Source organism: Taudactylus pleione, unplaced genomic scaffold, assembly GCF_031769625.1.
Source record: "Taudactylus pleione unplaced genomic scaffold, aTauple2 ptg001408l, whole genome shotgun sequence".
Classification (NCBI taxonomy): Eukaryota; Metazoa; Chordata; class Amphibia; order Anura; family Myobatrachidae; genus Taudactylus; species Taudactylus pleione.
The window spans coordinates 2,028,144-2,041,312 of NW_028285808.1; the positions used below are offsets into that span (position 1 = coordinate 2,028,144).

The 13,169-nt window shown below is 40.8% G+C and overlaps 1 protein-coding gene across 1 annotated transcript in view; it reads right to left on the reverse strand.

The window, feature by feature from the left end:
* STK32B (serine/threonine kinase 32B) overlaps nt 1-13,169 on the reverse strand; it is a 281,505-nt gene that overhangs the window by 154,721 nt on the left and 113,615 nt on the right. The window contains exon 5 of the mRNA XM_088463551.1: nt 455-492. Coding sequence (XP_088319677.1) covers nt 455-492 — 38 coding nt within the window. The remainder of the gene's footprint in view (nt 1-454; nt 493-13,169) is intronic.

The following is a 13,169-nucleotide window of genomic DNA, read 5'->3' on the forward strand; positions in this document are numbered from 1 at the left end:
TGTGATACCACCACTTATTTTTGTGTTGACCCCGTCCACCATTGATTATGTGAGGTTACTTTCAGACCTTTTCTAGGGACATTATAAGTTCTCAATCTGCAACAAGAATTAATATGTTCCAGAAATGTTTGACATATTATTAATTATGGAAAGACAATGATACCATACAACTATAAATTCATTGAAATATTAAGTAATCAGACAAAATTTGCCAAAATTTTATGTATTCATTTATGCTCACCAGCTTTGTTTATAAAATTATTTTATAACTGGTGCAATAGCAACACCAATGACGTGTAAGGTTATATCAACAGATGTCAATGCCAAAAAGGTTGGGAACCAATGAGCGAGGCAGGATAGCACAAATGTTTAAAAACACGATGATGAAATTCAGAGCAGTCCAAACGGAACAGTTACAAGTAGCGTACTATTCTGAAAACATGTTTCTACTTACCATGTTCATCCAACAAGATATTATCTGGTTTAATATCCCTGTAAGAAAGAAATATCAATGTTTATTGTTTAATATCACTGTATAAAACCATAGTAGAATGCATTTATTATTTTGTCATTTTTTAATTCTAATAAATGTTATATTAGCATTGTATTAGCATTGCCTCATGTGAATGAAATCTGTTTAAAAAGTGAGTTAGGATGCTACAGTTGACAAGTTGTGATGATTTCGTAAAATTCACCCCTCCCCGACCTACTCTCCAATTCCTGCAGCCTCTGATTTCATCTGACTCCTAGTGGCTCCTAATGTCCACATGTAAAGCAAATGTACATAATCCAATGATGTATGTATGGTGAATCCGAACTGAAGCCTAAAGATTCATGGCTATGACTTTGAAAAAGAAGTCTACACATTTGAATGAAGCAAAAGGGTTGATGTATCAAGCAGTGAAAAGCGTGGAGAAGTTCACCAGTGAAGTTGCCCATAGCAACCAATCAGCTTTGAAGTAGCATTTATCAAGTACAGTCTATAAAATAATAGGTAGGAGCTGATTGGTTGCTATGGACAACTTCTCCACTTGTCCCACTTCTCCACGCTTTTTACTGCTTGATAATGTAAAAAACAAACATGGTCCACATGGTCACAAAGGCATTCGGATGGACCTCTTGGCACAGATGCAAATGGCGAGTCGGACAGATCTATTTATCAGGAAAGAAGGCGTTTCGGGGTGGGAACCGGGTGGCGATAACACTATCACACGGGTCCGCCATTGTGGGAGTGTCATGGGAGTGTTGTGGGCGTGTATCTATCTAATGCTCAGTGTGATTATATCTGATAAGACCCTTTCCCGAAGCATTCGCCATCCCCCTGATGAAGTCCTGAATGGAAGAAACACTTACTTTGGATAACTTACAGTACTTCTTGGTCCAAATATCTGATCTGGAATGAGAACTTTTGGAACTGGTCCTAACAGATAAGCATTTGATTTTAACTTCCAAACTATACTGCACTTTGGATATTTCTATTTGTAGTTCTATAAAATCTATAACAATGAGACTATAAGGAAGACTCCACAGTAGAGTTATATATATATATATATATATATATATATATATATATATAAATATTGCCATCCTTTGACCTAAACAGTATTACACTATATAATTTCCTTTTCATTTTATTTACACCCTTTCGTTTTGGAGACCTCATCGTAGACTGGTCAACATCTTTCAAAAGGACACAGGGGGCCTGGCTGAGAGGAGCACGCAGTTGAAATGTTGCACACAAGTAGTCAATGTGTTATGCACTGCTCATGCAGTCTGTACTGCACATGCATCCCAATGGTTAGCACTTCCAGACACAGAAGGAATTTGGAAGCAGGTGGATTGCACCGGGTGCTCCTTGGAGGGAACATGGGGGTGGCTAGCTGGACGCGGGCGTTTCGCTGACATCTAAAGATGAAGTAGCACTGGCACAGAATGCCATGTCCAGACGGAGAAATTGCACCTGCCCTAGTGCTGGTGCAAGTTCCGATGTTCTGACCAATGGTGATGATGCATCTAAAGACGCCCCAAAATGGATTAGTGCTGCTGTCAGTGGGCGTCTCAGCAGGAATTATCATAAAGATGTAGATGTGGCTCCGGAAACAGAAGCAACCGATGTCGCGTCTCCGGGCAACTGATAATCATCCCCAGGATCTCCCTCTTCCCTCATATGCTTTTCTTTCCATTGCTTCTACCACTATAGCCTCCCCACTGCTTACAGCGGCCCCCGACCTTTGGGTTCTGCCTCCCTGCTGCCTATTTGAGCACTATGACTGCTGATGCAGCAATGTTTATAAACAATGTCCATGTTCTGCAATGTTCTGTACTGTAAGTCACTTTAGTTTCTGGTTTTGTTCACACTGTTTCTGTACTTTGTAAGGCGCTGTGGACCCTTTGTGGTGCCATATAAATGAAGGATAATAATAATGATAATAATAATAATACACAAATGAGCACTGATCTGAGTCTGTATTGGTATGCAGACACACTGAGAATATTGTCATTTGGATTTGTTGCATTTACATAATTAGTTTTTATAACTGGAAGGGAGCTGTCACCACACTCTCTATATAATTTTGCATATATTGTATATCACACGTAATTGTTTTAGATGTTCAAACAAAATAGAATGTAAGACAAAGACAGAAAATACAGGGGTCTATTCATCATCGGGGGGCCATATCGCCCCCAATGATTATGTGTCCACCTTGCCACGGCAGATACTTATCACCAGAACAATTCATCATTGCTGCAGTGCGGGGACAGTTGCACTGAAAAACAGCTGTCCCCCTGATTATTTGCGCAGCTGCAGAAGGAGCAGTGTTACTTACCTGTCCCCGTCATCGGCTTCTATGTATGTGTGAGCTGAGGTCATGCATGCACAAAGCCACTGGGGAGGCAGTGAGCAGGCGGCGGAGGGATTTGCTTGGATCCCTCTTTGCATCCCCGGACCTTCTTCCCATAGGGGCTCCGAGAACAAGCGCCATCTGAAAAGTTTTTATTAACTGGAAATAATACACTGTAATATGCTGGAGTTCCAGAGCATTATAAATGGCTTTGTAACCTCTTCCAGACTGATATTTCAATAACTTCTCCTCCAAATTTCTTTTGATTCTGGCATACTGTGCTGCTTGTTGAGACCTTTTAGTCAACTGCACATTGCTGTAAAGGTTCTATGTAAGTGATGTTTAGATTTAACAGGCTGGCAGTAATCAAGCCTGATTGTGTCTAGTCTAAATGAACCCAATGATCAATTCAATTAGGTTAATTGGTTGAATGAGTTAACTGCTGGGCATACAATCTACAATTATCTGCCAGATATCTGTTTAATCTGGCTGGTTGGAATGAAAATCTGGAAATGTATGGGAGCCAATGACAATCGACCATATGGTGGTCTATTTACTAAGCAGTGTTAGGAGAAGTGAAAAGTGATAAGGTGCCAGCCAATCAGCTCCCAACTGTCATTTTTCAAACACAGCCTGTGAGATGGCAGTTGGGAGCTGATTGGCTGGTATCTTATCACTTTTCACTTCTCCTAACACTGCTTAGTAAATAGACCCCATGGTCTTTAACACTGGAAAATGGGCAAAAATTATTGGCCAAATTGGTTAAATTCATTTGATTTAACCAATTTGTCTGGATGACCATTTTTATCTGTTTTTCAGTGTTTGTGAGCAAATGGTCGATTGTCATTGGCTCCCATACATTACCAGTTTTTCATTTCAACCAGCCAGATTGGACAGAGATCTGACGGATAATTGTATAGTGTATGCCCAGCATTAGGGGGGAATTTCTATTTCACACAAGGCTAGTTGGTGTTGGACAACTTTTGTTCTTCAATATATTAAAACATCATTTACACTGTATTTTGTGTTTACGCTGATTGTCTTATATTCAGTTTTGTTTGAAGAAATGAAACCAATGTGACAAATATGCAAATATAGAAGAAATCATGAAGGGGCAAGGGGGCAAAAACTTTTTCATACCACTGTATGTGTATTTGTGTATGTATGTATGTATGTATGTATGTATGTATCTATCTATCTATCTATCTATCTATCTATCTATCTATCTATCTATCTATCTATCTATCTATCTATCTATCTATGTATAAATAATGAAATATATATTGAAAGTAAACAAAAACATAGGTGCTTCCTAGTGCAAATGTTTTCTTATACAAATACATCAATGTGACACTGTAAACAATCCAAGTGGTCCCGTACCCCAATATAAATTTAATAAGCATGTGTGAAACAAAATATTCTCCAATGACCTAATATAGCAGATCTAGAAGCTTACGCTTCTTTCCAACATGGCAGCTCAAAAGAGAGGTAATACGAATCAAATTGATAAAAATATCAAAATATATTTTCCAATAGTTAAGTATTGTACGTACACTAATTAAAAGATGAACAGTTTATCTGAATAAAAAAATCATAGAGATCTAGGACATCAGGTACTGTTGTTATTAGCCCCGAAAACAGATGTACCCAACACGTTTCATCTCTAACAACCATGTATGACTTCCTCAGGGGTCCTCTTGAGGATCTTCCTTTGGGGGTCTTATCTCTAGTCTTTAGTTCTCACATATTAACAATTGGCAAAACAAAACCTTCAGCTAGGGTAATACAGAATTTCCCGACATCTATTTTTTTCTCTAAATATTTACAGTCATCTTCATATTTCCATTTTACCAATCTCCATTTAACACTGCCCTACACCAAAAATTCCTGACTACATATGATTATATATTTTGAACAACTTCCCGCAGGAAATAATTGTGGTTTCTTCATTACCGCAAATATGGACTGCATTTCTATCCTTCCATACAACTAGAAACTTCTGTATATTTAGCTGCATGAAACAGTTCCTTTGTTTAGCATTCTTGTTAATTAATAATAATGAAAATATTTAATATCCTTACAGAACCCGATAAAACCTAGTTAAAATGAGGAGACGGGCGATATGCAGGAAGGAACCATATTGTGTTTGTTTGACGTTAATGTCAGTTTATTTTTAAATGAACATGTTGTTAATAATAATATGCACGGGGAGCGTTTTATTTCCTACAATTAGAAAATAGTAGTGTTTAATACATTTTGATTTTAATAATGGAATCTTTTTTGTAAGCACATGCGACTGACGTGGGAGTATAGTTTTGTCAAGCTGAGAGTCTATGTAAAGCAAATAAATAAATTATCAGTCTCTCGAGGCAGGAATAACCCCAGTGGTGTATTTCAAAGTAGCACACAACATGTTTGATAGAGTAATACAAAACATTACACAATGTGAAACACAGATTGTCCTAATTTCAAGTATAAAACATTGAAATAGGTCACAAAGCCAGTTTAGTACTTTATGATGTAATACCACTATGATACTGTCATATTTGCATAGCCAGAAGACCATATGCATATATAATGTGGAAAAGATGTATAAAAGATGCCCAGCGATACATAGTGGCTATAGTCAGTTGATCATATGGATAAGCAGGAACAGAGATAATATCAGCAATGACAGTAAAACGCTCTAGAACAGAAGCTGACCTGAGATCCCATTTGATCTTTGAACAACCCTGTCCTTGGCGTGGTGACATTTCCTAGGACCAGACTGTAATTTCTCCTCACAACATTTACAAATCATTATCTGTTTTATTCTCACGATAAGATGATTATGTGGGAGGTAGCATAGGCAAATGCAAGGGGGGTTTCCGTCTGCCTGGAAACCCCCCCTCCCTAGCCCACACCATGACCACAATAGAAATAGTAATATAATAGAGTGTTACTAGTGCTGCATGTTCTTCTCAGTATCACAAATTAAATAATTAGGACTACCTGTGGATCTTTTAACATGTATCAGCCAGTAATAAATAACCTGTGCACCAACTAGAAGATCTGGAAAACATGCACTGTTAGAGATGCACAGCTATAGAGCCCAATATATACATATATGGCCAGGGCCGTGCTAGGTTCTTATTCTGTTCTTCCAGGCTCCCGAACTTGTTCCAATAGTCTGGAATGGTGCCCACATCTAAAATAACTACGTTCACCTCAGGCAGGATGGCCCTACTGCTGCATCTAATGACTTACTGTGATCACTGGTCCTGTATATGCTGGAATTAATACACACAGTACACTTTGTATGACGCTTATTAAAGCTGGTTAAGTACTAATTCTGCCCTCTTCATTGACAGACCACACTCACTCTAAAATTAAGCATTTGGAAACCCCCCTCTGGAAATCCTGTGTTTGCCACTGGCAGGTAGGGCATAAAGATGGTCTAAAGTGCAGCCATCTTTATATGCTATCCACATGCCGGTGTTCCTTAAGGAGTGTGAATGCAGGTAGACCTGCATCCACGTGCAATTAGATTTCGCTTTGTGGGATGAGATTTAACTCATTTACAGCTGAGGCTGTTTTTTTTATTTGAAATCATACCTTGGTTTATTTTTCGGAAAACTGTTATATTTAACAAAAACTGCATTGGATTGTAGTGCAGATTTTTTTCAATTTGTTGTAAGAAAGAAAGTGTATCCATAGTGATCTACAGAAAATGTTTATAAGCAGGTTGTGTAGGAACCAGAATGAAGGAAACACAGGCTATTCTGGAGCCTATACCCCTTTTTATTAGTGGCATGACATATGCTTTGTGACACCTTTGTGACATCACTGGTCACAGCCCAGTAACAGGGCTTTAGAGCACCCAGCCTGTATGGGCTGTAGCGCTGTGACCGGAGCATCCTCAGGTCAAGCTCTAAAAGATGCAGGGTGCTTGGCTGGAGCATCTAAAGGACACTTTAGCTGGCACTGCAGCACCGTTACTGGCTGCAGAGCGCCATTTCAGGCTTCCTACTAGCCAGATGCAGGAGCTGAGGGGCTGTGTCAGTGCCACCCACCAGGCTTTCTGCCTTGTGCGATGTTACCGGATGCACCGCACTCCCTACGGCCCTGAGTGGCCATACCCTCTTCCTCTAGCAAACCATATTCTGCTTTGTGGCTTGTGTTTTTTTCACCTATTTTTCACCCTCTTTTGCTGCTGAGGATGAGTGAGACTCGTTCTTCACAAATCTCTCTGTATCAGCCTCTAAGTGTTTACTGTCATACAATACTATGCTTCATGATTCTTTACCTGTCTTTATTGTATTTTGCAGTCCTGTTTTAATGATACATTTCTGGTCAATAATGATTTAGCATAATTACCAGTAGTTGTGGACCTGTTTTTATACCAGATCCACACCTGCACTTTATAGGTAGCCTGTGCAAGGCTCTAGACCCCTACTTTGTCCCATCTGGGGAGGAAGACATTAGCGTGTGGTTGGGGGGTGTATGCGCCCATGCACCCTCTGGGCATGATAGAAACAAGAGAGGTCACCCTCGTCTTTTATATATATATATATATATTATTTATATGGCTTTTTGTTCAAAATACCCAGCAGTGTACCCTCTAATACTAATACTATTGTAGTTAGAAGTTGTAAGCCAGAAGTTTGAAGATGATACAAGGTACATTGCAATTGACTTTGTAAAGCCAAATGTATTTCTTGGCACGAATTAGCGGTTTCTCTAAATGCCCATGTCTAAATGTCTATCTGATGGCACTGCAGCAGGATGGTTGGATTTCCATAGAAAAATGAGACAGAGTTTGTCAGGTAACCAAGGTGATAGACAAAACCCAGGGAGTTTAAATAAGGATTACAAGTTAAACCTGTGAGAAATTAATTGAAAGTTGTACTGTAGAGTGAAAATGTAATTAAGTATAACAAGCATACATTGACCCGGCAATCCAACCCAGGTAACTGGCAGGGTTTAACACAGGAATAACCCATGAAACCCTGCAGTGTAAATGGCGCAATCTGGGTCACAGTGACCTGGATCGTGCTGCATGCCGGGTGATTGCCGGCTTCAGTGGCACTTGGAGATGACGTCATCTCCAAGCGTCCACTTCAGTGCCGGAAAAACCGGGTCTCTGCAGACCCGGTTCCGGTGTGAACGGCGCCGACTCGGGAATATCCTGGGTCGGCGCCGAGGAAATTCCGGGTCTGATCGGGATTGGAACCCTGTTCCAACCTCCGGGTCAGACCCGGAATTTTCGGTATAAAAGGGGTATTATTGTATGCAAGCTGATACACGAGGATTACAACTTTTTTTATTTATTTTTATTTTTTAACAAGCTGCAGCCTTGTATGGCCTGAACTGAGCCCCAACTGGTGTCCTGAGTCAGTAATAGCACCAACAGGCATTACTGGAGCTGCCCAGGGAGGTATGTACTTTGAAATGTCCTGATGATCAGAAGACCGCTTTGATTTTCAATCTGGAAAATAATGAGGGAGCCTAATGGGCGTCACAACAAAAACCTGGCAGCTTATGGGCATGGCTCCCCAGATTGGGACATTCCCAGACAGATTGTGGTGGAATTCTGATATGCATGTGGGTGGTGACATGAAGAGAAAGAGAGACTTCTAGCTTGGAAGTAACATAGCAATAAGTATTAAGGGATAGATTGGAGGGTCATATATGCTAGTCACTGACCTAAACAAGTTGTGATTATATGGTTTAAAGCAGTTTAAAAAAAACTCTTCACCCCGAACTACAGGTTGAGTCTCTCATATCCAAATATTCAGAAATACGAATTTTTTTTAGCATGACTGAGTTAGTGAAAGCTTTGTTTTTTGATGGTTCAATGTACACAAACTTTGTTTAAAGCACAAAATTATTAAAGATATTGTATAAAATTACATTCAGGCTGTGTGTATAAGGTGTATATGAAACATAAATGAATTTCATGTACAGATATGTCCAGCTATGTTGTTGCCTATGGCACGGTGAATAGCGCCACGCATAGCGCGAGATGCACTTTCACAAGTGGATACGTGCACTGTGTTTGTGGACACACCTCTATAGGAATAATTGGTGCGGTTGCAGTGCGCGCCATAGCGTAGAGTGGCATATGCAGTTGCAGGGAGTCGCATGGTGCGATGTGTGCGCACATTTGTGGCGCGACCAGCCACAATGTAACTGGGTGCATCTGTGTGTACACAAACTTTGTTTGAGCCACAAAATGATTGAAAATATTGTATAAAATGACCTACAGGCTGTGTGTATAAGGTGTATATAGAACATAAATGCATTCTGTGTTTAGATTTGGGTCCCATTCCCAAGATATCTCATTATAGTATGCACATATTCCAAAATACGGAATATTATATCCAAAATACCCCTGGTCCCAAGCATTTTGGATATGGGAGACTCAACCTGTAAATGGTTCTGCATACCTGGGTTATGCAACTGTCTGGATCTTGCGTAGTTCTCCACTAACTTTGCTACTGTACCTGTCATTACTGATTGTGACTCCTCTATGGATCTTCCTATGCATGCAAATTGACCATTGAAGTCTTTAAAGACATGGGGGGAAATGCCCTTGAAAAATGATTAAGTGGAGAGTGATAAAGTACCAACCAATCAGCTCCTAACTGTCACTTTACAGGTTGTGTTTGAAAATGGCAGTTAGGAGCTGATTGGTTGGTACTTTATCACTCTCCACTTTATCACTTGTCAAGGCTTAGTACATCTCACCCTGTGATGTATCAAGCCATGGAGGTAGATAAGGTGGAGAAGTTGCCCATAGCAACTAATAAGCTTCTACCTGTAATTTCATAGACAGTGCTACACAAATGACAGTCAAGCTGGGTACACAGGCAACCCAGTGATGTGATGTAACAATATATCTCATTGCCGTACACACTGCACGATCCGCTGTATGATGGTGAGATATAATGTTACATGTCTAATGTAACTATACAGCACACCGATAGGAAGATGTGACCACCCAATTCATTGAACAATGAATTGGATGGTTTTCAGGGTACACATTATATGATGGTAGTTCCAATCTGTCGTGGACAATGTATTGGACGATATATTGTATAGTGTGTACCCAGCTCTATAAACTGATTGGTTGCTTTGAGTAACTTCTCTCTCTCCAAGAATTGATACATCTCCTCCTAAATCTCTGAATTTTTTCATATCTTACCATAGGAAATGCCAAGCAATAATACATCTGACATATTGAGTGGAGTTCCTTAGGTTCTGTCATAGTGCTGGGAAGATTTACTAATTATATCTGAGAATGTCACAAGACAATGTTTTTCCATTCATTTGAGGTAGCTTTAATAGCTCATTAAATTGTCATGTCAGAAGCCACAATTCACCTACTGCCACTAGTTCACAATTACAGAATTGGAGTTATTTCATTAGATTACATGTACAACTCTCTCCCTGATTTATCCACGTCTTTTAAATAAACACTTTCTAGAGCATTCAGTGACATTACACAAATAGAGAGAATACAGACATAATATATTCATGCAGTTGAGTCAGGTTTAAAATGACAGTACGTGATATTTTATGATCCGATATATACAAGTACATATATCTTATGGTGCATACACACGGTCAGATTTTTCCTTCAGATCTGACCGATAACGATTTAAAAATCGTTCAGTCGTTCATATCTGAAGGAAAATCTGACATATCTGACATGCCTGAACGATGAACGATGCGTGTTCCCGTTTGTCAGATAACGATATTTGACATCTGATGTGTTTGCAGTCAGACTTGGACGATTCCATTCATTTTAATGCAGTCAAAAATCGTTCAATCGTTCAAATCGTTCAAATCTTTGGTAAAATCGTTCAAATCATTCAATAGTTCAATCGTTTATCTGACAAATCTGACAAATCTGACCGTGTGTATGCTCCATTATTCTCCTTGAGGCCAAAGACTTTCTTTGTATTTATAAGAAATAAATAAAAAATGCTATGTGCGCACAAAGAAGTTTTCTTATTTAGAAATGACTTGCAATTATACTGCTAGGAGAAATAGGTAAATATTTTAGAAGTAAATAGAAAATGTTATTCATTTACTGCAAGCTGGACGTAGCATTTTCACTCTATAGCAAATAATACATTCTTTCTCATTTACCGTTTTCACCTATAGGAGTATAACACAGCACATGGGTCGAACAATGGCCCTCATTCAGAGCCACTCGCTATTTGCGGTCGTTCGTTCTAAAACAAGGGGTGGCTATTCAAATGAACCGTTCGCTGTTTGCGGTCTGTTCACGCCTCTATGTCTGAACGAGCGAACAAAACTTGCGTTCGTTTTTTTAAAAAATACGCCCCCTGGCCGCTCGCATCCTACGTCATGTCCGCTATTTATTAGATTAATCGAGTACATCGACCAGGGTATGAACTGCTCGCTATTCTTGGGGCTGGTGTTTGCTACCACAATTTTGCGAGCAGTTCTGGCTATAAAAAAACCCAGTGACGTGGTCAATGATGCTGCTGTATTAATTATGAACACCCTTAAAACGCCCGTTTTGACCTTTAAGCACGCCTGCGTTCTGATTTCCACTCCCCCGTTTTCAAGCACCTTCCCCTGTTACCACCCACATACGCCTCTTTCTGTCAATCAAATTAGCAGGCATTCGCTATTTTGTGAGCACATGAATTTCGCCCGCACTGACTGGTTAGCGCATGCGTATAACGATCCGTACGCATGCGCAGTTGGGCAAACATCACTCGGAACGAACGAGCGGCCGCTTACGAGCGGCTCTGAATCAGGCCCAATGTATCGTCATACCCCATAGCAATATTTGGGTTTGGATCACATCGGTAGCATTCTAACCTCCTGTCACGCTTGTACCAAAAACATGTATAGATGTGTGCTCATAAACCTAGGGGTAAATTTACTAAGAATCGAGTTTGGGAGAGCTTGCAATCTCTGGAGAGTTTGGGCATTATTTTCCACTCGCAAATTTACTAATGTTAAACTCAGGAGAGAGATCTCCTTTGCTGCAGGAAAATACTGGAGAGTTAGCAAACTCTCTTCAATTCACCATCGGCTAAACTCGAGAACCTTTTCACTAGTGAAGATAGGATTCGGGAATTGACCAAGCATATAGTTTCTACAACTCTCACTGTGATCCATGTATGTTTTTGCCTGTAAATAGAAATACAGGGTTAATTGTTATAAAAAAATGATGTGAGGTCTCCCCCAAAAGCCTAACCAGCCCCCGACTTGTCAGCCTGTCCTGGTACCTAAAATTACCGGGAACAAAACGAGTCGGGTTCCACAATAATTTAGGTACCAGCACCAGGCTGCAGGGCCAGTCCTGGTTTTAATTATACGGGGAAAAAAAATGCGTAGAGGTCCCCCTATAATTAAAACCAGCACCGGACCCAAAACGACAGGGGTGTAATGCCACAGCCCGGAGACCCTATTACCGGGTCTCCAGGGCCAAAGCATTCTCACCGCAAGTCGCTCAGGCCAAGCTGAGGATCTCAGGGGAAGTGGGGATACACGTGGAACCAGCCAATGAGCAGCCGCTACATATTAAATAGAGATCCCCCCCCAGAAACCCCAGGCTTGGTCTCAAGCCCGGGGCTCTTCCCCGCACCCCTGGGCTGTGGGTACGGCTGAGGCTCTTCCACACACCCCTGGGCTGTGGGTACAGGGGTAATAAAGTGATAAATATAAGTAAACAATTGTATTTTACAGTGGGACTACAGGTGCCAGCATGCCTGCCCTTTGGCACTTGTGGAACTACAAGTGCCAGCAGGTGGCCGGCACCCATACCCCCACTGTAAAATAGTTAAATAAAGACACCACACACACAACATGCCTAGTAAAACTTTATTCCATACACCTACCCATTCACACATACTTAACCTGCATCCAGATGTTTCTGTCCCCTTCTCCAAGTAGAATCTATGGCAGGAGCTGAAAAAAAGAGCCTATACTCACCTAGATCCTGGCGCTGGTCTCCGTAGCATCCAAGGTCTTGTTAAAACAATAAAACGACTTACCCGAACCAGGGCGGACATGTGTAAGTATATGCTGTTGCATATACTTACACGTCACGAAATGACAGATGACCGAAGTCAGCTGTAATTTCTCATGGGCCGTAAGCCAATCAGCGGCCGCTTTACATGTAGCAGCCACTCATTGGCTGGTTCCACGTGCGTCCCCACTTCCCCTGAGATCCCCAGCTTAGCCTGAGCGACTTGGTGTGAGAATGCTTTGACCCTGGAGACCCGGTAAAAGGGTCTCCGGGCTGTGGCATTACACACCAGTTGTTTTGGGTCCGGTGCTGGTTTTAATTATAGGGGG